This window comes from Rhipicephalus sanguineus, chromosome 1 (genome assembly GCF_013339695.2).
Source record: "Rhipicephalus sanguineus isolate Rsan-2018 chromosome 1, BIME_Rsan_1.4, whole genome shotgun sequence".
Classification (NCBI taxonomy): Eukaryota; Metazoa; Arthropoda; class Arachnida; order Ixodida; family Ixodidae; genus Rhipicephalus; species Rhipicephalus sanguineus.
Genome location: NC_051176.1, coordinates 15,055,714 through 15,077,026, shown reverse-complemented (window position 1 = coordinate 15,077,026; position 21,313 = coordinate 15,055,714). Strand labels below are relative to the sequence as shown.

The 21,313-nt window shown below is 49.4% G+C and overlaps 2 protein-coding genes across 2 annotated transcripts in view; one reads left to right on the top strand and one right to left on the bottom strand.

Annotated features, from left to right (window-relative positions):
- LOC119389531 (cysteine/serine-rich nuclear protein 3) overlaps positions 1–21,313 on the top strand; it is a 382,433-nt gene that overhangs the window by 49,967 nt on the left and 311,153 nt on the right. The gene's annotated exons all lie outside the window — the stretch shown is intronic.
- LOC125756965 (uncharacterized) lies at positions 17,140–20,489 on the bottom strand. Its single transcript, XM_049412056.1, has 3 exons — positions 20,208–20,489; positions 19,302–19,358; positions 17,140–18,009 (listed from the first exon to the last, which is right to left on the bottom strand). The coding sequence occupies exons 1-3, from the start codon at positions 20,487–20,489 to the stop codon at positions 17,140–17,142; spliced, it is 1,209 nt and encodes a 402-aa protein (XP_049268013.1).

Genomic DNA, 21,313 nt, shown 5'->3' with positions numbered 1-21,313 from the left:
ACATGGCAGCAGACGACACCGACTCAAGCTGTGCGGCTCTCACATTTCCCATCAACGCTGCACATTGCAACGCCGATTTGTGCGATATTTGGCTGCTGCACCAGAAGTGTAAATCAATTAAAAAAAAAAAAACAGACGCGGGGACGTACTGTTTGCCAAACGTGATCACAAAGCCGTGCGACCGCACATAAGAGCTGTCCGAGAAGCGGAGCAGATGGCTTATGCGCGCGTAAACAGGAAGAACCTCAGACGTTGCACAACGTTTGTGTGTGCGGGTGTCACATCATAACAGGCAAGTTATGCTTCCGAATCTCCTCACCTTTTCGCCGAGTGTATCACCACGGAGTTATGCGCGAGGTCAATTTTTGTCGAGGCGTAAAGCACCGAATTGAACACAGCGATCGAGCCTTGGTTTTCGGGAGGCTCGCTTGGCTCTTCGGTGAAACGAACCCCGACTGGCCGCCAAACATGTTATTGGACCATGGTTTTATGCAGCAATCAGCGACGAAACCCGTGCAGTTTGAGCGTCGCAAAATGCAGGCGGCGAAGAGCGCCGCTGTAGGTGGCTCGTGCGAAGTTGTTTCAACCATTACGTGCGACACCACTGATGACACTGCAGGCTGCATAATGTCCTGAACGATTCTCGTTCGTCATAAGCGCAAGGCAAACGATCAAAACACGCTCACTACGCCGAACTATCCGCGCACGAACGTAAACACAGCGCGGTCACTGAGACGCATGTGCTCGGTGATGGCGGACGGAAGACAGGAACTGACGTCACTTGCAAGTTATGTATACGATAGGTTTCTACAATAACAATTCTGTGCTTGCCAGGTTCTTCTTTGCGCCGCCAGATGGCCCCACCTATCCGGCATCTCACGGTTACGGCTGCAGTTACCCGGTATTACGCTAGCGCAAGGAAGTCCACGGACGAACTAACATTCACTAATAACGCTACATACGTGTTACTTGTTAGTGATGATATTTATCTGTAGGCTGCTCCACTTTGATAGCTTGTGGTCGTGTTGGCGTGTACCGTACGTGTAATGAAACGCCACGCATTTTCCGCTTTTTCCGCGCCTCGACGAGCAGGTCTGTACTACGCAGCGGTTCCCCGACATGCTGGCATGTAGTCGCTCTGATTGATCGCACTCGTGCTGAGGAGCACACGACAAATCAGTCGATACGACTCGATGAATCGCAGGCACGGATCGGGACAGCAAGGAGAGCCACTGGCTAGGAGTGAGAGCCGGTGAGAGCGTCGCCTGGCGTCGGCGGCACAGTAAATACACTCAAATCGTCGACGTCATTGTTACTGGCGTATCGTCACTCAGGATGGTATGGTTGGAATCTATCACACCTATTACGTAGCACTAGTGTCGATGTCGCAGCGTGATCAATCTTCTGTTGAACTTTCGTAGCTGTTTGCCCTCGAAATAAAATTACTTCCACGCGACGGACGTCATTCAAATTTGGCCAAGGAGACCTATGCATACCGAGCAATCGAATGAAGGGCAAATCTCGACTTTGAAATTTGATGTCGGTTCTCCTTTAACCCCTCCTCGGTCACATCACGGTGAATTTTTTAACTTGTCATAGCTTAAGTCGTTGCTTCAATTGTTCATCACAACATATTCTGCACGTACAAATCCCTTTGAGGGGCATTTTCCACTGAATGTTTCACTTGTCACTGGCCCATGAGCCGAACTTTAAAAGCTTGAAATGAGAAAGAAGCGGGCATAAACAGCCCCCTGTTAAATAGCTGCCAGACAGGACGGCCAACAGTATGTTGTCAGTGGACGGGGACCTAAGGCAAGCTCTTAAAAAATATCCTGGGCCGGCACCAGGGGGGGCTCTGTCCCCCATGAGGCTAAAGGGGCTTTACATGAGGCAGTCTGGGGGGGGGGCAAGCCTTCCAGCCCCCCCGTACTCTCCGCCTATGGCCATTCCATTCCTCTTCAATGAAGTGGAACGCACCTGTTTAGTTGTTTCCTTGCCTGGTTGCGCATTCCACCGCCATATGGCGCCACCTGTCCAGGCAGCTCAAGTTTGTGAGGCCGAGATAGGGTACAATGCTATCGCTGAGAAGTTTGCGGACTAACTAAAGCTTCTTAATATTGCTGTGAGAAGAATGCATAAGTTTGGCAATAGCGGCGTTCAACATCGCGTTGGTAGGGCCGAAGGAATTTAATATAAGCCAAGTACGAGCCACCTTTCGCACCAACGTTACTAGATTATGCTACATTGTTTCGCACGACACGCAGCTCGCCGTATATTGATAGGCCTGGTCACGGTGCACACTGTATGCAGTCGAACACGGATATGTCGAACCCACATATATCGAATTTTCGGCTATATCGAACTCGTAAATTATCCCCTTGAAAAACCTCTGTAAAAGTATAGAAATGCGCACGTTTATATCGAACGGTATTTTTACCCGCCATCGGATATATCGAACACCGCGGGAGCTGGAAGGCGCGCGTCGGCACTCGCTGCACCCCGCGACCTTCGCGGCACCGCGCCTCCGCCGACACCCGATACGCTCGAAAAACGTGAGAGCGAGAGTGCTCAGATTGTACTCCTGTTGGGCGCATTTCCAACTTGCAAAACGGCTTTTTTTTTTTTCTCTCTCTTTCTCATGCTTTCTCCACGTTACCGTAAGTCTGCTCGGAGAACGGGAACGAAGTAGCTGGCGGCCTCCTCCTTTCGCCTTTTCTTTTTTTTTTGTTGGTGTTTTGTGAGTTTTGATCAGCCAACCACAGCCCGCGCCTTGCGTATTTGCTCAGCCAACCACAGCTCGCGCCTTTCGTACATCGCTGCTGCCCTCGCAGGTAGTCCGGGCGCCCGGGTAGCCATCGCCGCCATCGCGACCACCGTGATCGCGACAGATCGCGAGCGCTTTGTTGGCGGAGCCCACTTCCGTAGTTGTCGCATACCACCGCGTTCCTCTTGCGTGCGTGCTGTGCGAGCTGTGCAAAGACGCTGCGGACTGCTTGAATTTTCGACTTCTCGTGTAGCAATGGCTAGCGCCAAGAAGCGCAAGAACCTTGACTTTGCGACGAAGTTGAAAGCCATACAGCGGTTTGAGGCGGGCGAAAAAAGTTCGGCGGTGGTGGACGATATCGGGATACCACGGAGCACGCTGAGCACCTTGTTGAAGAACAAGGCAGATATCAAGGCAAAGGCGGCAGAGCAGCGAACGTCGGAAGCCTGTCGTGTGCAAGAGCAGGCAGTCTGCCTGGTTCTTGAAGAAGCTCTCTATGCATGGGCACCGAGCTGAAGGTTGACCTGCTTGGTGCCATTCAAATTATGACGGGCGCCTGCCAAGATGTGAAGACGGACACTGTGGCCAACTGCTTCCGGAAGGCAGGCTTCGTGACGGCGGAACTTGCGGAAACCGGTGAAGACTGCGACGACGAACGCATAAACGACGCGTTTCGCGAGTTGTCGTCCCTCTTCACGGCTGCCGTACCACCCGAACTGTCTGCGGACGATTTCGTGGAAGTGGACTGCAATGTTCAGGCTGTTGCGAGCCTCGCTGATGAGGACATTGTAGCTGCAGTCGCAGGGACCCAGGATGCCCAGGCCGACAGCTCAGGTGGCGACGAAAATCGTCCGGACGAGGCGGCGGCTGCACGCGCGTACTCCGCCGCTGAAGTGGCGGCGGCGTTCGGCTTGATTCGCCGTTGTTGCAGCGACATGGAGGGAATTGGGCTGTCGCACCTGGACAGCCTCGACAACATCGAGGCCAGCGTCTTCAACTTCATTTCGAAGACAAAGAAGCAGGCCAAGATGCAGGCCAAGCAGGCCAAGGTCACGCAAATAAAACATTCTGTTGCATCGTGTGTGCAGAATTAGTTGTCATTCTTGAATGCGCCGATTGTAGGTGATCGTCCGCCACTGGTAAGGTCTCGGGACCTGTATTTTTTATATCGAATTTTTCATATATCGAACTAATTCGCGATCCCCTTCGAGTTCGATATATCCGTGTTCGACTGTATGTTACGGAAAGTGTTTCCGTGCGGTAATGTTCACGCATGTGCATTCTTTAGTCGGTACGGTATTACCGCACTTTCCATGCGGTAAACCGGCATTTCTAGCTAAAACACTCTAATATAAAGACGCAGGGTAATCGTTAAGTGCGAGTGTTTCGAGACTACCAACGGGGAATCGTGTGCAGCCCACCACGCAACACCACTTGCCACCCATCGCACGTACTACCACAAGAGACTGAAATTCACACGCCCGGCCAACGAAGCGCTGGCCAAACACACGCGATTGTTGCCTTGCGGATAGCAGACGCTGTAGTGGCCCCTTGGTTCTGTCACTTCCGCTATACTTCCGCTATGTGAAAAATGACGTCACGCACACAACGTTGCCAATCATTCTAGGAAGCGAGGTGGGGAGAGTCGGGCCAATCAATATAAATTCATTTGTAATGAATCTGCATATCTCTCCTGCTTGTAATTTGGCATAAATAACGGGAACGTGAAACGGAACGTACCCAGCGAATTTTATTGAGATCCATTGACCTCAAAAAATCGCCGGAGTTAGCCTTTAACAAATTGGTGGAGAGTGCTGCGCCGCCACAACAACTTCGGTCTCCATTCGATGCCCCTGGAGCTTCGATCCCATACCATGCTTCTAGATGCCGCCCAGCAAACGCCCCCTCCCGCACCGACCGCTTGTCCTGGTGTAGCCAATGTAGCCCTCCTGTCTTCACCGGCGCGGATGGCACCAACGTGGAGGACTGGCTCGTGATTTACGAGCGCGTGAGCGTCCCCAATAAATGGGAGGAGGCAGGCAAACAGAGCAACTCGGTTTTCTACATCGCGGGTGTGGCAGGCCTGTGGTACAACCACGCATCCGATTTGCCGACGTGGTCCAATTTCAAGACCGCCATTGTCGACGTGTGCGGCCGCCCTGCCGTTTGTAAGCTGCAAGCCGAACAGCGTTTACGCGAACGAGCCATGCAGGCCGGTGAATCTTTCACGAGCTACATCGAAGACATCCTTGACTTGTGCAAGAAAGTGGACGCGGGCATGTTGGAGTCTGACAGAATCAGGAATGTTATGAAAGGCATCGACGACGATGGCTTCACCATGCTGCTGGCCCTCGCACAGTGGCAGAGGTCATCACTCTGTGCCAAAGCTCTGAGGAGCTGCGCCGGCAGCGCTTGATCACCCGTCGACCGCTATCACGCGAGGCTGATCTTGCGGGCTTGTCGACCATTTTTGACCACTCCGCCTTACTCGCCGAAGTCGTTCGTGCATGAGGAAATCGCCCGCCAGGTCTCCCTACTTGCTTTCGCTCCACCCCAACATGTTGATCTCCAACCGGAAGGCGCAGCTGGGCCACGCGCACCGCCTCTGCGCAGCACATGGCGCTATCTCGCGATAGCCGGTGGGCGTGGTTCCCACACATCCCCCCCCTCAAAATGACGTGGTGGGGACCGGAGGATGGTCCGGAAAGGCCGGCTGCAGGGACCCTAAAGCATAGCGAGGACAATGAAAACCAGTAAACATTTTCTTCTCGTCACCAACAAAATTATGTGCATTCAACGCATAACAAGGCGAACGGGACATTAGAGTACTTTGGGAAGGCCTATGAATGCTTCCTCCTCCCTCCAAAATTCGTGGAAAAACGGAACTGGAAAAAAAGTACAAGTACAGGGAATGAGTCATTTTCGCAAGCCCCTCTTGTCCGTCACGCAGGTTGTGCCACTTGCTTGGTGGCGTGGGTGAGAGGGTGGCCAAACCCTGGTGAGGCATATCTGGATCACCAGCTGCTGCGTCTTGCCGTGCATAAAATGGTTTTAGATCTGAGACATGAATAGGGCCCCTTCGTCCCCCGGCGGCAGACGAAGCTCGCCGAGCGAGTTAAATATGCCTATGATGGTACTGTTTGAGGCGGGCTACGTGAACAATTTGCGTAACGCGCGAACGCCGGTTATTGGCTGTGACTCGGGCGACAACGTAATTCACGTCACTGAGACGAGGGACTATCACGAATGGGCCGGAATAGTTTGCTAGAAACTTCCGGTACAATCCTTTTCTACGAACAGGAGTCCACAGCCAAACGTAGTCGCCAGGAGAAAACTCTACGGGGATATGCTTGGCATCGTAGCGACTCTTGCTGTGTTCTTGCGAAGACAATGTTTGAAGGCGCGCTAGTTGACGTGCTTCTTCAGCATGACACAACGTCTGAGCGATGGACAGATCTTCCTCATGCGAGAAAGGTAAGAGGGCGTCCAGAAAACTCCGTGGGTTTCGTGCGTAACGCAGAAAAAAAGGCGAATGTCCAGTAACTTCATGCTTGGCGGTGTTATATGCGTAAGTAACAAACGGTAAGACGGCGTCCCAGTTCCTGTGGTCAGCATCAACGTACATCGATAGCATATTCGTAAGAGTTCGATTCGTTCTTTCAGTGAGACCGTTAGTTTGCGGATGGTAAGGGGTGGAGTGGCGATAAGAGGAGCCACAGAGGCGCAAAGTTTTTTCAACCACATCGGCGATAAATTGCCGTCCACAGTCACTGATGACAACCCGTGGAGCACCGTGACACAGTATGACCCGTTGTAACAGAAAAGAGGAAACAGCGGCTGCTGTGGCCGATTTCAGTGCGTCCGTTTCCGTATAACGAGTTAAATAATCTACGCACATTATATCGGTGGCCGGATGGGGTCTTAGGAAGGGGTCCGAGCAAGTCGATGCCGACTTTTTCAAAAGGGGATGTCGGTGGTGAGATGGGCTGCAAATAACCTGCCGGAGCAGTGGTGGATTGCTTGTGGTGCTGACATATAGCGCAGCTGGCGACGTACTGTTTTGTGGTCTTCCACATTTTCGGCCAGTAGAACCTCTCACGTAGTCGATGTAGCGTACGTGTGAAACCGAGATGACCGGATGTTATGTCATCGTGCATAGAACGAAGGACGACCTGGCGCAGGCTTTCCGGCACCACTAGAAGCAACGGGAGGCCGTCGGCTGAATAGTTTCTCTTGTACAGCAAGCCATTTGAAATTGTAAAGTGCTTGTCGGCGGAGTTATGTGCAGCTTCGAGCAAGGGTTTCAGGGTAGGGTCGTGTTGTTGCTCACGTTTGAAGCTGCTGGTATCTGGGAAGTCGGACAAAACAGAAACTAAATAGTCATCAATGTCATCGTCGTCAGCATTGGTGTGTACTGAAGGAAGGCGGGATGAGCAGTCGGCATCCGTGTGACATCGTCCGCTCTTATAGGTCACAGAAAAGCTGTACTCTTGGAGGCGCAACGCCCAACGAGCCAGCCGGCCAGACGGGTCGCAAAGTCCCAAAAGCCAGCATAGTGAGTGATGATCGGTCACTATTGTGAACTTGCGGCCATGTAGATACGGTCGGAACTTCTGAATGGCGAAGACGACTGCTAAGCACTCGAGCTCGGTGACGGTGTAGTTCTTCTCTGCTCTGGTCAGTGTCCGACTGGCATATGCTATGACGTGCTGATGGCTGTTGCAGAGTTGGACCAGCACAGCACCAACACCTAGGCCACTAGCATCAGTATGAAGTTCAGTGAAAGCGTCAGGATCAAAATGCTTCAGGATGGGTCCTGAAGTCAATAAAAACTTCAGCTGTTGAAATGCAGCCTCACATTTATCATCCCACAAGTACGGTGTGTCTTTATGAAGAAGGGACGTCAGTGGGGAGGCAAGTTGTGCGAAGTTCTTAATAAATTGGCGGAAATATGAGCACAGACCCAGAAAACTTCGCAGGTCCTTCACTGTTCGTGGTTGCTCAAAGTTGCGAACCACTGCGGTCTTCTGTGGGTTTGGTCGTACGCCTTCTTTATCCACGAGAAAGCCTAATACGAGGGTTTGACGTTCTCCAAAATGGCACTTCTTTGAGTTTAAAACAAGGCCAGCTTCGCGTAAGCATTCAAGCACAAGTGACAAGCGGTGGTTATGCTCTTGAAAAGTCTTTCCGTAGATAATCACGTCATCTAAATAGCACATGCAAATTTCCCATTTTAGTCCACGGAGTACTGTATCCATAAATCTCTCGAATGGAGCGTTGCACAAACCAAAGGGCATAACGTTAAACTCAAAAAGACCATCTGGTGTTACGAAGGCCGTCTTCTCTTTATCTGGGGGATGCATACGAATTTGCCAATACCCAGAACGCAAGTCAACAGAAGAAAAATAGGAGGCAGAATGCAGGCAGTCCACGGCGTCATCTATACGTGGCAAAGGGTAGACGTCTTTTTTTGTAATGGCATTTAGGCGACGATAGTCTACGCACAATCTCCATGAATTATCCTTCTTCCTGACTAGAATTACAGGAGCTGCCCACGGACTACACGATTCTTGTATGACGCCCTTCTTTAGCATGTCTTCAACTTGCTCAGCGATGACTTTCCTTTCGGAAGGCGATACGCGATAGGGCTTCTGGCGTATTGTGTTGCGTACGTGAAGACGGTGGCGTAACGGTAGACGTCTCGTCTTGGGCAAAGTCAAAAACTGAGGCGTAGCCTGTGAGCACCTCCTGCAGTAGAGACCGTTCAGTTGAAGGAAGCGACTTGTTGATCATACGGTCAATGCTGGCAGAATAGTCGGGGTACGAATTGGCGTGGGGTTTCTTTACGGCCGCCGGCAGTTCAAGTGACCGTATGGTAAGAGTACTTTGCTCTTGAAAGCTTGCCAATTTAAGTCCTGCAGGCAGAGATATTGGCTGCGCGGAAACGTTCACAGTCCACAAATCGGCACAACCATCGATGGCGAGCACGAGGCAACGAAGCACAATAACGTTTTTCTTAAGTGCGTTACTGAAGTTCGGCTCGGCTAAACCGTAGTAAGAACCCGCACAAGAACGTGAAGAGTTTACGCGCACAAACATTGCGGTATGCGGGGCCAAACAGACGTCTTGAGACACGGAAAACACGTCCGAGCTGTCATCAACGGTATCTTCCGTCAATGGAGAGGGCAACACGGTACGAAAAATAATCCCACCACTACCACAATCCAGAGTGGCACCACATTCACGCAAAAAATCTACCTAGAATGACGTCGTGGGTTGCACGTGCAAGCACCGTTAGTTCAGCTCTAAACGTTTGATTTCCTACAGAAAGTAAAACAGAACAAACACCAACCGGGCTCAACGTTTCTCCCCCTACGCCGCGGAACGTAGCACTCCGATTCCAAGCAAACATTACTTTCGTCCCAAGGCGATTTTTAAAAGACATGCTCATTATAGAAACTGCAGCACCGGTATCAACTAATGCAACAGTACTCACATTGTCTACAAAAACACTCACTTTGTTCTCAACCATTACAACACAAGGGGGTGTTGCGGAAGATGATTTTGCGGCCTCGCCCCCATCGGTCGCACCAGTTAGTTTCCCACTGGTGGTGGCGTCCCCGAGCGGCGACGCGGGGACGGGGATCGCTGTTGGCGTGCGGGTGGTGGGGTAACGCTGCGGTCGGAGCAAGGCGAGTCAGCACGTGCTGCGTGTTGCCGTTGGAAAGAGCTCTGAAATGGTCGAGACTCGCCAGCAGGCACATAGGGCGTGTACACGTTGAATCGTGGAGCTTGCTGCTGGCGACGGTAGCAGTACCTAGCGATGTGTCCAGGTAGCCCGCAGTTGTAACAAGTACGGGTGTCGCGTCTAGTCGTCTCCGGTGAGGTAGACCTCGTTGGTTGATAAAAGCCGGGAGATGGCGGCTGAGGAGTAAATCGCCGTGATGCAGCTTGCCTGCGTTCCTGGTTTTCGGGTGGCCGTTCACTCCTTCGTTCGAACCGATCGGTGTAATTCGCGCGAGGCTCAAAGTAGCTCTGACGCATCCGAGGTACCGGTGGTTCATGGGGGCGTTGGTCGAATGCACACTGATGGCAGACACCGGCGGTGTCCACAGCTTGCAGTTGAGCAAGTTCTTCCTTAACCACTCGTCTTATAATCGAAGAGATGTCGTCCTGCGATGGAAGGTTGACACTTGCAATCGTGGGCACATTGTCAAGACGTCCAAATTTCGGTAGGATTCTCCTCCTCTTTAGCGCTTCAAACGCTCGGCAGTGTTTCCTTAGGTCGGAAGGTGTGTGTAGGTCTTCCTTAGTGATAAGAAAATTGTACACGTCTTCCGCGATTCCCTTGAGGAGATGACCTACCTTATCTTCGTCAGACATGGTCGCACTCACGATTCCGCAAAGCTTTAAGACGGCCTCGATGTAGGTGGTGCATGTTTCGCCAGGTAACTGAGCTCTGCATGAAAGCGTTTGCTCCGCCTGCTTGACCTTAACAGTCGAGTCACCAAAACACCTCTTCAGCTCGTCCACAAAAATGTCCCATGTGGTCAATGCACTCTCGTGGTTGTCGAACCAAAGAGACGCGGTGCCAACGAGAAAAAACACCACGTTCTCGAGCTGCTTAGTAGAGCTCCAGCGGTTGCTGCGACTCACTCTTTGGTAGTGCTTGAGCCAATCCTCAACATCGTCATCCGGCTGCCCCGAAAAGGTCCTTGGTTGACGTTCCGACGTGCTGCAGCCAGCTTGTCCTGGCGGGTGAGCGTGTTGCTCATCAGCGGCGAGGTTGTTATGGCCTGCTCCTGCGTCCTCCATGTCTGGTAGCTGCGGTGGCAAGCCTGCCAAGCGTCTGCTCCGTTGCAAAATTGGTAGAGCTGGGTCGTCCAGATCGATGTACCCAGCTCTTCCACCAAACTGTTATGAGTGATTGTGTTTATTTACAGATGAGGTGAAATGGCGTTGGGAAAGAGCAGCGTACTTCTGAGACAGGCCTAGTCCGGTTCACCCAACCACACAGTCCAAGCGCCGGCTCCACTACTCTTCTTCTTCTTCCGCGCCCCGTACACTCGCGCATCTTCGTTGCAATATAGTCACGTCGGCGAAGGCAGCAGTCAGCACGTCCGAGATGAATCTCTTTATTTGGCCGAACTTGTGGCCGGGAAACTGAAAGTCAAAACTACAGCAATACACTCATAGCGGCGAACAGAGCGTCGACCGTCGATCAACTGACAAGCGGTCAAGCACGTCGGCTTTTTGCAGGCGCTATCGAACTTTCCAGCGATATCGCTGGTAGTGGCGTTATCTCTCGACAAAGCTGGAACATTCGCGTGCGGCGCGCAATCTTAACCCATATATGCCCAAACTCAGAAAAACTGACAAAACAAATATTTTTTTTTTCGCAAAAAGTGTACTTCTACCCTCAAAAGAAAGCACAAGTTCTTTATTTGCTGCCAGGTAAATGCAACGATATTTTCAAGCCGTACTATACATATAGGACACTGAGCATTAGGGGTGCTATGTGCGGGTGTGGTAAGCCTTGAAACATTTCACGTGCACACCGACATTGCACTTCTTCCTTTCCATGACGTCTTTCATACAAAGCACGCGTTTGCCCGGAGAAAGCGGTCGGCATTTCACGTGCACTTCCTCTCCATGACGTCTTTCACGCAAAGCACGTGTTTGCCCGGAGAAAGCGGTCGGCTCGTGGCAGCATGAAAAGCAAGCAATGTCTAGGCTTGCACACGTTGAGAATGAGGCCTGCTTGATGGGCTGTAGGTGGCGCTTGTCATCAGCTAAATAAATAGCGAGGTTAGAGTGCATCAAAGAGGCGTCCTATATGTAGGACACTGGGCATATATTGGTTGCCAAAACGACCTACTACAATCGCGAAGATTCTCGAACACTGCTTCGCGGACAGCGTCGAGCGTAGATGACCGTCCTTGCTGGTCAAACCCGAATACATCAAAATAAAACAAGAAGTGAGCGTGGCATTGCCCCCCTATCAAAAATCATCGGCCCGATGCTTGGGAAAGAACATAGAAGAGAAAAAGAAAGTGCACACACAAATAAATTACTATAACAATGGAAAAAGTAGAGTCCCCAGGTTCGCTAACGCGCAAAAAACGGCTTAAGGCGCACGACATGGACGACTTCAGGTCGTGCGCGGCGTCGCTGGGAGTTCGTAATGCCGTCCGGGATGACCTCGTAGTCAAGAGCGCCGAGGCGTCGAAGAACCTTGTATGGCCCGAAGTATCGCCGAAGGAGCTTTTCGCTAAGCCCACGTCGGTGTATCGGCGTCCAGACCCAAACACGGTCGCCGGGCTGGTATTCCACGAAGCCTCGTCGAAGATTGTAGCGACGGCTGTCGTTGTGCTGCTGGGTCTTGATGCGCAGGCGGGCGAGCTGTCGAGCTTATCGGCACGTTGTAAGTAAGCGGCGGCGTCGAGATTTTCTTCGTCGGTGACGCTGGGTAGCATGGCGTCGAGCTTCGTCGCCGGGCTCCTTCCGTAGACCAACTTGTACGGCGTCATCTGCGTCGTTTCTTGGATGGCCGTGTTGTAAGCGGTCAAGTACGGAAGGACGGCGTCCCACGTCTTGTGCTCAACGTCGACGTACATGGCCAGCATGTCGGCGACGGTCTTATTTAGACGCTCGGTGAGGCCATTGGTCTGCGGGTGGTAGGCGGTGGTGCGGCGGTGGCTCGTCTCGCTGTATTTTAAGATCGCCTCAGTTAGGTCCGCAGTAAAGGCGGTACCTCTGTCTGTGATGAGGACCTCTGGGGCGCCATGACGCAAGACGATGTTCTCCACGAAGAACTTGGCTACCTCGGCGGCACTGCCTTTGGGCAAGGCCTTTGTCTCGGCGTAGCGGGTGAGGTAGTCAGTTGCTACGACGATCCACTTGTTGCCGGAAGTCGACGTCGGCCCCAGTAGGTCCATCCCGATTTGCTGGAACGGCCGGTGGGGTGGTTCGATTGGCTGCAGAAGTCCCGCTGGCCTAGTCGGTGATGTCTTCCGTCGCTGGCAATCTCGGCAAGTCTTAAGGCACTGATATACTCCAGCGTAACGTCGACGCGCGCGTGCGCGCGTCACGGCGACGTTACGTCAGCAAAAAACAGCCCTCTATAGTCCGGCGTCGGCTGACCGCCGATGCAGCCGACGGCTGCTGGCGCGCTCGGGCGTCGCTCGGCTCCGAATAGATCCTGCTGCATTTCGCGCCAGACTCGCATGTACTACAGGAACCTGTTTGTGTACAGCGCGAGGAACGACGAAGACGGTAAGAACAGAAGGGACACGGACGAGCGCTGACTCGCAACTGAAAAGATTTATTTGAAGAACACATGTACGTAAAAGCAGAAAACATATCAACACTGCGCAGAAGTGTGAAAAAACCGATGGAAAGAGTAACAGCGAATCACCTAACGGCACACGCTTGAGAAGATATGCGAGCTCCTTGTCCGTAAGAGACAACGATGCCTCATTTACGCATGCGTCACCCATTCGGTTGATACACTGTAAACAAAAAAAAGCCGAGATGGGAGTAAATGGACTTGTCCTCTAGCGCACGCCCCGATGGGGGTTTTATATACTCCGTCCAGGGGAGTAAAAAATTTATCCCCCTTAAGAACGGAGGCTTTGGATGGACTGATGGGAGTATTTGTTTACATCCATAGGGGAGCTTTTCCAGGTAAGTATGGGAGTAAATTTTTATACCATCGAAAAAAAAAATGCTTTTCGCTGTCGCACCATGCACCAGAGAATCTTTAATTAAATAAGCATCGAAACACGCAAATTCCATTACACGTACACAAACATGCACACAACATTTGCAAAGCAATATAACACTCACACTGACAACCGCTCGCCACCCGCGCTTCACAACCAAACTTTGGTCACCGAGTATATATAGGCACCACATCTTGACCTCCAATGTAGCTCAGACGGGACACTTCTTTTCCGTGTAATTAAGCAACAAACATTCATGGCGTACGTGTAAATTTGCGGTGGGCTTATAGATACCACTGAGGCACACCTATCTTTTACTATAAACCCGCCTAACATTCAACGCCTTTTTAATTAGCGAATTTTGATTATCCGCTGGCACTCTGTCGCATGGGATGTATCCGCCTTAGCAGTACTGTGCGTAATACCCCGGTCACACTGGCAAATTTAGTGTCATTTTGAGCGAGTGCACTTACGCTCGCAGAGTGTCACTTTGGCGGCGCGCTGCTACACGAGAAAGAGAAGTGTGCTTTGGAAATGATGGCAGTGGCAATTGGTGGTTCAGTAGCCCAACATATATTTGTTATTTTTGGCAATGCTTGCAGTTTAATTGCTTATTATAGGCATGAACATAATTTACAATGAAGTTTGCGCGTAAATGAAGTTAATATTGCAACCGCATAACGTCATTGGTCATCGCGATCCGAGACAAGACATTATCATATCCAAGACGAATCGAAAACAAAAATGGCGGATTCCGGTGCAGAAGGGACGCGTAGTGGTGGCGGGCGTTTGGAGCGTGTTTTGGCAGCAATCATTTGCTCCTCCCAAAGGCGTATGCGCGCCCGCGTCTCTGCGTCGGACCACGTTGTCTTCGCGGAAGGGGCACCCGTGGCACACGCCATTGCAAATGACCAAAAAGTGACTGACCTGCACATGTGCAAGGAAGTAAACAACGTGACGGACGCGGCCATTGCACGGCATGTGCTCCCGCATACCCCTAGCGGACGTGACCGCAAACTGCCCGAGGGCGAGAGTGTCGCGGTTTTTTGTTTTAGTATCATTTGTTTGAATACATGGCAGTATTCCTGATAACGAGAACGATGGTTTAAAAATACCATGATCGTCGCGTTTTGCATTAGCGTATTTATTTGCAAGCCACTGCTGCCGAGGATAGACACTCCGTCGCAGCGAAGTGAGTTTGGCGAACGCACTTGCCGGCAAGTGTACTTTGCAGCGAGTGTCACTAAGCGTTCCTGTGTGACAGCGTGCAAATGACACTACCGGCGAAGTGCACTCACTCCAAGTGCACTTAAGAGGGTTCACCAGCGCGAGCTTCCATAGAGAATACATGCGCATTTTGAGAAGCCCTAGCGTGCCCAAATTTGGTCAGATTTACAAGGGGTTTTCGGCACTGCATTCATTTTTAGTATATCGAGGAAATGTTGCGGACAGATATTTTCCTCAGGCTTTCATTTTTTTACAAACCAGAGGCAAACATCCATAAAAATTGCACATTTTAACGTCTCGCTCTTTCATGTTGTCTCCGGAAGAAAATAGCTTAGTTATCTAAATTTCTTCCGCAACATTTCCTCCCTTTTTCTTTCCTTATTGTTATGGTATAATTGTCATGCATGTCAAGCTTCTGGTTTCCATTTTACAGGCTTTGAAAGTGCTGTGTGTACTTTCAGTCTGGATTTAAAATTCGCGCCAAATTTAAGAGGCGCGACGTGGCTCCCCCTGGTATTGCCTATATTCCGCGATCCTACACTCTACCACCAGCCTCTCATATGGCTGTATTCGTGCGCTGCGTAGAAAGGTGAGGGACTTGCTGAGTCAGCTTGAAACAGGCTTCGGTATTTTTTTTTTTTGTATCGTTTTTTGTGGAGGGGGGCTGTGCTGCCTCTTTTTCTCCCGAGCGTGTTCCCCGCGACAATGGAGTGGAATGCGAGGCTAATGCAGGTGCGTGACCCAAACACAAAACAGCGTTTCTTCGGCGTCGGCATCGCGACAGCGTTTGGGCTAGCAGCACTGTGCCGAGAGGTCCTTGGTGTTCAGAAAACTGCCCCTTGTCCATAGCTAATCGTCCTATTGAGCGCTCACAGGAATTTACTGCTGTTGCAAGGGGGACAGTGGCGGCTTCTGCAGCAGAGACTAGCCAAGAGGCTCTTGTGCTTTCGCTCAGTTCTGTCGGTCAGGAATACGCAGACGCGCGACACCGTGGCTGTTTAGAAACGCCACAGGCAAGCAGGCAAATCTGGATTTTAGGATGTAATAGCTAGATCGGCTGCCGCGAACTGCTCCTTCAAGGCGCCAGATACGCATGCGTAGATCAGAACAAGCTTTGTTCATTGGAAAGAAAACATTATTTGATGTTGAGCGGCCACTGTCAAGTGTATAACTCGACACACGCCTTTCACAACGTGGCAACTAGGGGAGATGGTGCTGGGAACTGACCCCGTCTTCGCGTTCGACCACCTTCGATGTAATTTTTAAACATTATACTTCAATTTGTTCTCGTGGCAAACATTATCCTCGCTTGTATGTAACGGAATTTTTTTTCCGTTTGCCATCTTAAATTTCCAAACGCTAGCCTAAACCATGCTGTATGTAATATATAAAACTGGGAGAAGCGCACAATATAACAAATATAATAAATAAGCAGAAGCGTACAAACCTTTTATTTTGAAATTTCTTACAACTGTTGTTCTCAAAGTAGCTATTCTATCTTATCACCTAAGTTGTCTAGATGGCACAGAAGCAGATCAGTGTCCCCGAGAGAAAACAACGTAAGCCGTGCCCGAAAAAAATTTTTTTTTACGAAAGTTGCTTTTTACGGCATAGTCAGTTGTGAATCGCGATAAGAGGGTTCTGCGTAAAAATAGTAAATCTAGTACTTTGTAGATGCTATTTAATTACATTTCATTCAGGAAGTTTAATGAAAATACACATATTACGCCCTACTCCAACGTTGCTGTGCCCGCTCTTCATCACAGTGTACCCTGGGGCATTCGAGTGCTCGGGCTTTCAGGTAAGCCCAATCTCGTGCAGTGCTGTATCTTGAAGTGAAAGAATAAGCGAGAAAGATTCGCTGAGATCGGTGCTGGCGAGTAACTTCTACACGCAGTGGAAAATGTATTGAAATTATCACCTCATGCAGTGCACCTGTGCATCAGCATAAACAGTGTTTCCAGATGCTACTGGGCAAACAAGCAAATACTCATCACAAAGGAAGCCCAAAAGAAGCGGAAACATAATGAATTTTCCCATTCTTGAAAATATTTTTATTATAATAAAAAAAAAACGTGTCACTCAAATACAAAGAGGAGTTTCAAAAACAACCTAATTACCTTGTACAGCAAATATATGCGCAACTATGAACGAAAGCACATGGTTACTTTTCTAACATTGTCTCCAGGGTAGTCTCCATTCGGTTGAAGGCACGTTTGCAAGAGCATGATTAAAGTTGTTGATTCACCAACATATATTTTACTTCAACACTCGACGACACAGTCATCGACCAACAATAAGCGGCATTGGCAACCCTAAGCATAAACAACAGCATTGGTGTGAGGAAACACGTACGACTCCTGACGTGCGTCGCAATTTCAACAGGTGCGCTAGAGCATTGTCACAACTGGATTGCTTGGTGATTTATTGGCAGTCTCCATTTCTAGACGTCTTCTTCAAAGCCTGCTTGAGTAAACGGTTCTTTTGCGCCTCCGTGATATGATCAGGCTCGCGAATTGGAAGGCCGCGGCTCCTCCTTGGGTCCACGAGCTCTGGTAGCATGCAGTGCATGTAAAATGTTTTGAGCCGGGGGAACATCTCATTCTTCCAAAAGACTTCATCTCTGGATATTGCCTCAATGCTTATGCCGTTTTTTGTCCACACCACGAAAAGGCATTTCTGACGACGAGATATATTCATCTGACCTTGCACTTGATACCAATAGTTACTATTGGACTTAAGCTTCAATTTTCCGTCCTCGTTTTCCGTACAGTATGTTATTTTTTTGGCTCGGACTCCTTCTAGTGGAGTAAGGTCCCTCGCTGAGTATGGACACTTCACTTCCACGAGGACGTCCTCCCCAATCAGACCGTCCGGACTAGCTCCAAGGAAGGGGTTTTCCTGGTCTACGAACAAGCCGCACTGTTTTACAACAACGTTGCACTCCTTTTCAAGCTGCCTCAGGGCAACGCACTCGTGGTCCCGTCCGTACCTGATGGCTTCGGAACTAATTTCCTTGTACAAGATGTCTCCAACTGTGCGTCCGCATCCAGTCGTTGGTTTCATTTTACAAATAGCGCCAAAAACTGATGCTGTCAACCTCTTCCGCCTTTCCTGTTTCCACAGACTAGATCCACTCTGCTTCGATGTTGCTCTCTGCAGGTCTTCGATGCTTGTAACTGATAGCGAAAGCGATTTTACGAAGTTCTCAGAAGCAGTTGCCAAAGCTCCAGGCTCCATGTCTGGCAGACCGTAGTCAACATCAGCACCAGGATGATGCTCTTTGACTCGGCGCTGGGAGCGTGGTGTGGTTGATGGTGCCTTCTTCGGCAGCTTTCGCTTTGATTTTCTTCGAGCAACTGACGCTTTCACGAATGAAGCTGTACATTTTCCGAGCTTCCCGCCGGAAATTCTGCGGGCAATTTTTTCATGATAAGTCCCTTTGCAGTTCACCGATAAAGAAGCAGCAAGACACCTTGTTTTGTAGGACCCTTTCATCGAATAGTTTATGCGTTTTCCACCAACGAACTTTGCCACAACGGAGTTGTAGTGCTCGGCATCATTGTTATCTACGTCCATTATGAGGCTTGCAGCGTTTTTTTTTTTTTTTTATTTATTTACTCTCTTACCCACAGCGCCATTTAGGCATTACAGTGGGGGGGGTTATACATAGCAGTTTGAACACCCAATGGTAGTCCATAATAAACAGTCGGTTACAACAAGGTTGATGAAAAACACGCATTACATTACAACAACATCGGTAGGCAAGAACACAAAAAAAAAACAAAAAAAAAAAAAACACAATCATGAGCAATAAGAAGCAACACTAGCATATATGAATGTCAATGCAAATCACCAATGTAAAAAAAAGAAAACTTTCTTAGATGCAGAAAAAAATAACATTGTACAAATGAAAACAAAGAAAAACTATGTAATAAGAAATAAGCTTTGTATAAAAACCAACTAAAGCCGAAGACCGAACGAGATGCGGCTACCCTATTCATGACAACACGAATTTCCTCATATATGCCAGTTTGAACGATTGCAGGAAACACGTTTTCTTCCCCGGCTTTGCTTCCAGAACAGAAGTAGTCAGCGCAGTTACTATGGTCTCCAAACACATGGTTTGGGCCGTTCTCTATATCTTGAATGAGGTGCTCGATTTTTTCTGAGAGTGGGGTATCTTCTGAGCCTCTGACTTTAATCGCTGTTGCAACGCCATGCCGCAGTCGTACAGCCGCTTGAAGAATAGAGTTTTTAAGATTTTTTGAAACCTTTTCCGCTCGCTTCTTTTGAGCGATCTCTCTAATTTTTCCTGCGTAATTCTGAAGAATGTGGTTCCTGCACTCGATTTTTTCAACTTGCTGGCTTCCATATGGTGCTGCTCCTATGATGGACCGGTAGGTGCTTGAATCTCCATCAGCAATAAGTCTTGTGTACTTTATGCCATGCAGCTCAACGCTTTTCTTGAAGCCTTCAACGATAATACTTTGTTCCATGCTGGTTGAGCTGCCATGCCAGTTCTTCTCGCATTGATGTGGCTTCGCAGTAGCACCTTGCGGAGTGCGAGCACACATTGCACACACCTTGTTTTTCACGCCGATGTAGAGGACTTTTCCAGTTCTGTGTCCAATGATAGCAGCCTGAAACAGCAATACAAATATCAGCCATGAAATTGCTCTACTCAGTGCACAGCCAATCACTACATCAGATAAGCATTTCAGAGATAAGATAGAGTTCTTGCTAAAGTGCCATTTGGTGGAGACCTCTGCTTCACTTAAAATATTTTCATAGCAGTTGCACTTGTTTTCGCGTATGTTCGTAATACTAGAAGTGAGATGCCAAACTCTCAAAATAGTTGTTTACTTATAATAAACAAAAGCAATATAATTATTCAGTTCCATGCCATTTCACATACACCAGTGCGTCATCAGACACCTATAACATCGATGGCAGCGCTGTTTAGTATTTATAGTTCTAGCTGAATTCGCTTACGCTATAGGCAATACGAGCACAGCAAGTTTCAGTGCTATATGTGTGCGCTATGGTCAAGATAATGGCGCATCTGGCTAATGAGCCAGCATTTTGTGCAACGTGACAGATATTCCTGGCAATTCTCTATTTCTGCGTCATTCGGAAGAGGGAATGCGTAATTTGCTCCACTGCATATACAATCTTGTCAGGTAGACATATGCGCTAATAAACACGAAAAATCATCGCCTTGCCGAACTCGATGAAGTTTTCCTTGTCAAAAAAAAAAATTTCGGCCAACACCTTCTCATATGCTACAGCGGAAATGAAAGGACGCACTAACCAGTTTGTCTACGTTATGCATAAGGACACTAAAATTAATCGACAGGATATGCATGTTTTCCTGATCTGAGCAGTTTTATGCTTGACGGGGTCCTATTTGCGAGCTATTATAATATCGTTTATTTACTAAAAGGAATGCTTTTTTTAATTAATATGGTTCAATAAATTTGTGCACTCACCACGCCTGAGGAAGCATCATACTTGTTCTTGTACGATCTCTTCGACCAAGCACCATCGGCGACGACTGTTATCATGGGTACGCCATCATTGTCTATTTCGCCACATTCTCTTGCCAGCCTTGCTTCTTCTGCACCAGCCTTCTTCATTTCATCCCAGGCGGCTTGGTTGATAAAGTCTCCAACGTTGTCTTGTATTTTTGCGTAAGTGTCCGATGACATTCCCGGAATATCCATGGATGCAAACAGTTCGTTGAGGTTTGAAAAACCGCAGCCAATGGACATTGTTCCATACACTGCAGCTGTGTTGATGTCACCGCAGCCGCTTGAGGTTTGAACTTCAGGTGGCGTATTTGTATGTATGACATCTTTTCTTCGGCACATCCTGCATACAAGAGTCAGGGAGCTTCGAAGACCTTGCCTTCTTTCAGATATACAGTCCATATCCGCCAGAGTGCATTGGAAAGGAACATGGAGAGCCACCTTTTGCAAGCTGCTCAAGAGGTGCTGAATTTCAACAATCCGGCGTCCTTGAATGTCAGCCTCTACTCTGATATTCTTGTCTGTGGAGTGTTGCTCGCATGATCCCGTTGCACTCATCAATGAGGATGACAAGGAACTTCCTGACGCCTCCGCTTCTTCAGTGAGGGCTTCATCGTCGGCACAAAACTGTGCCGTCCTAGGGCTGTGCATGTTCACCGTTGGCGGCGAAGAATCTTCATATAAATCTCTGAGATCACCGCCACAGTGAGAAGAAGATGCATTATCTAGAGTTTGCCTCTTTCTGACGTTTGCAATCGTTGACGCTGGCCGTTTACGTTTGCCGTACTTGAAGTTCTTCGATGGCATTTCTTGCTTGCTGGATTCGTGCACACTGGGAACAACGTCGGTATCGCGTGCTGCTACTACACAGCACTCCCCTAGAAAAGGATTGGAGGGGCAACGGAACTAATCTGATGTCAGCGTTTCTTGCTCCGCGCGTTCGAGCAAGAGTTCACCCTGCGTCTCAACCTGTTTGTTCACGAAGATGGCGCCTACAGTGACGTCAATGCAAGCTACGTATTCCATAGCCTCTGACAATAAGCGGCAGAGAACTGTGAAGAGAGGCC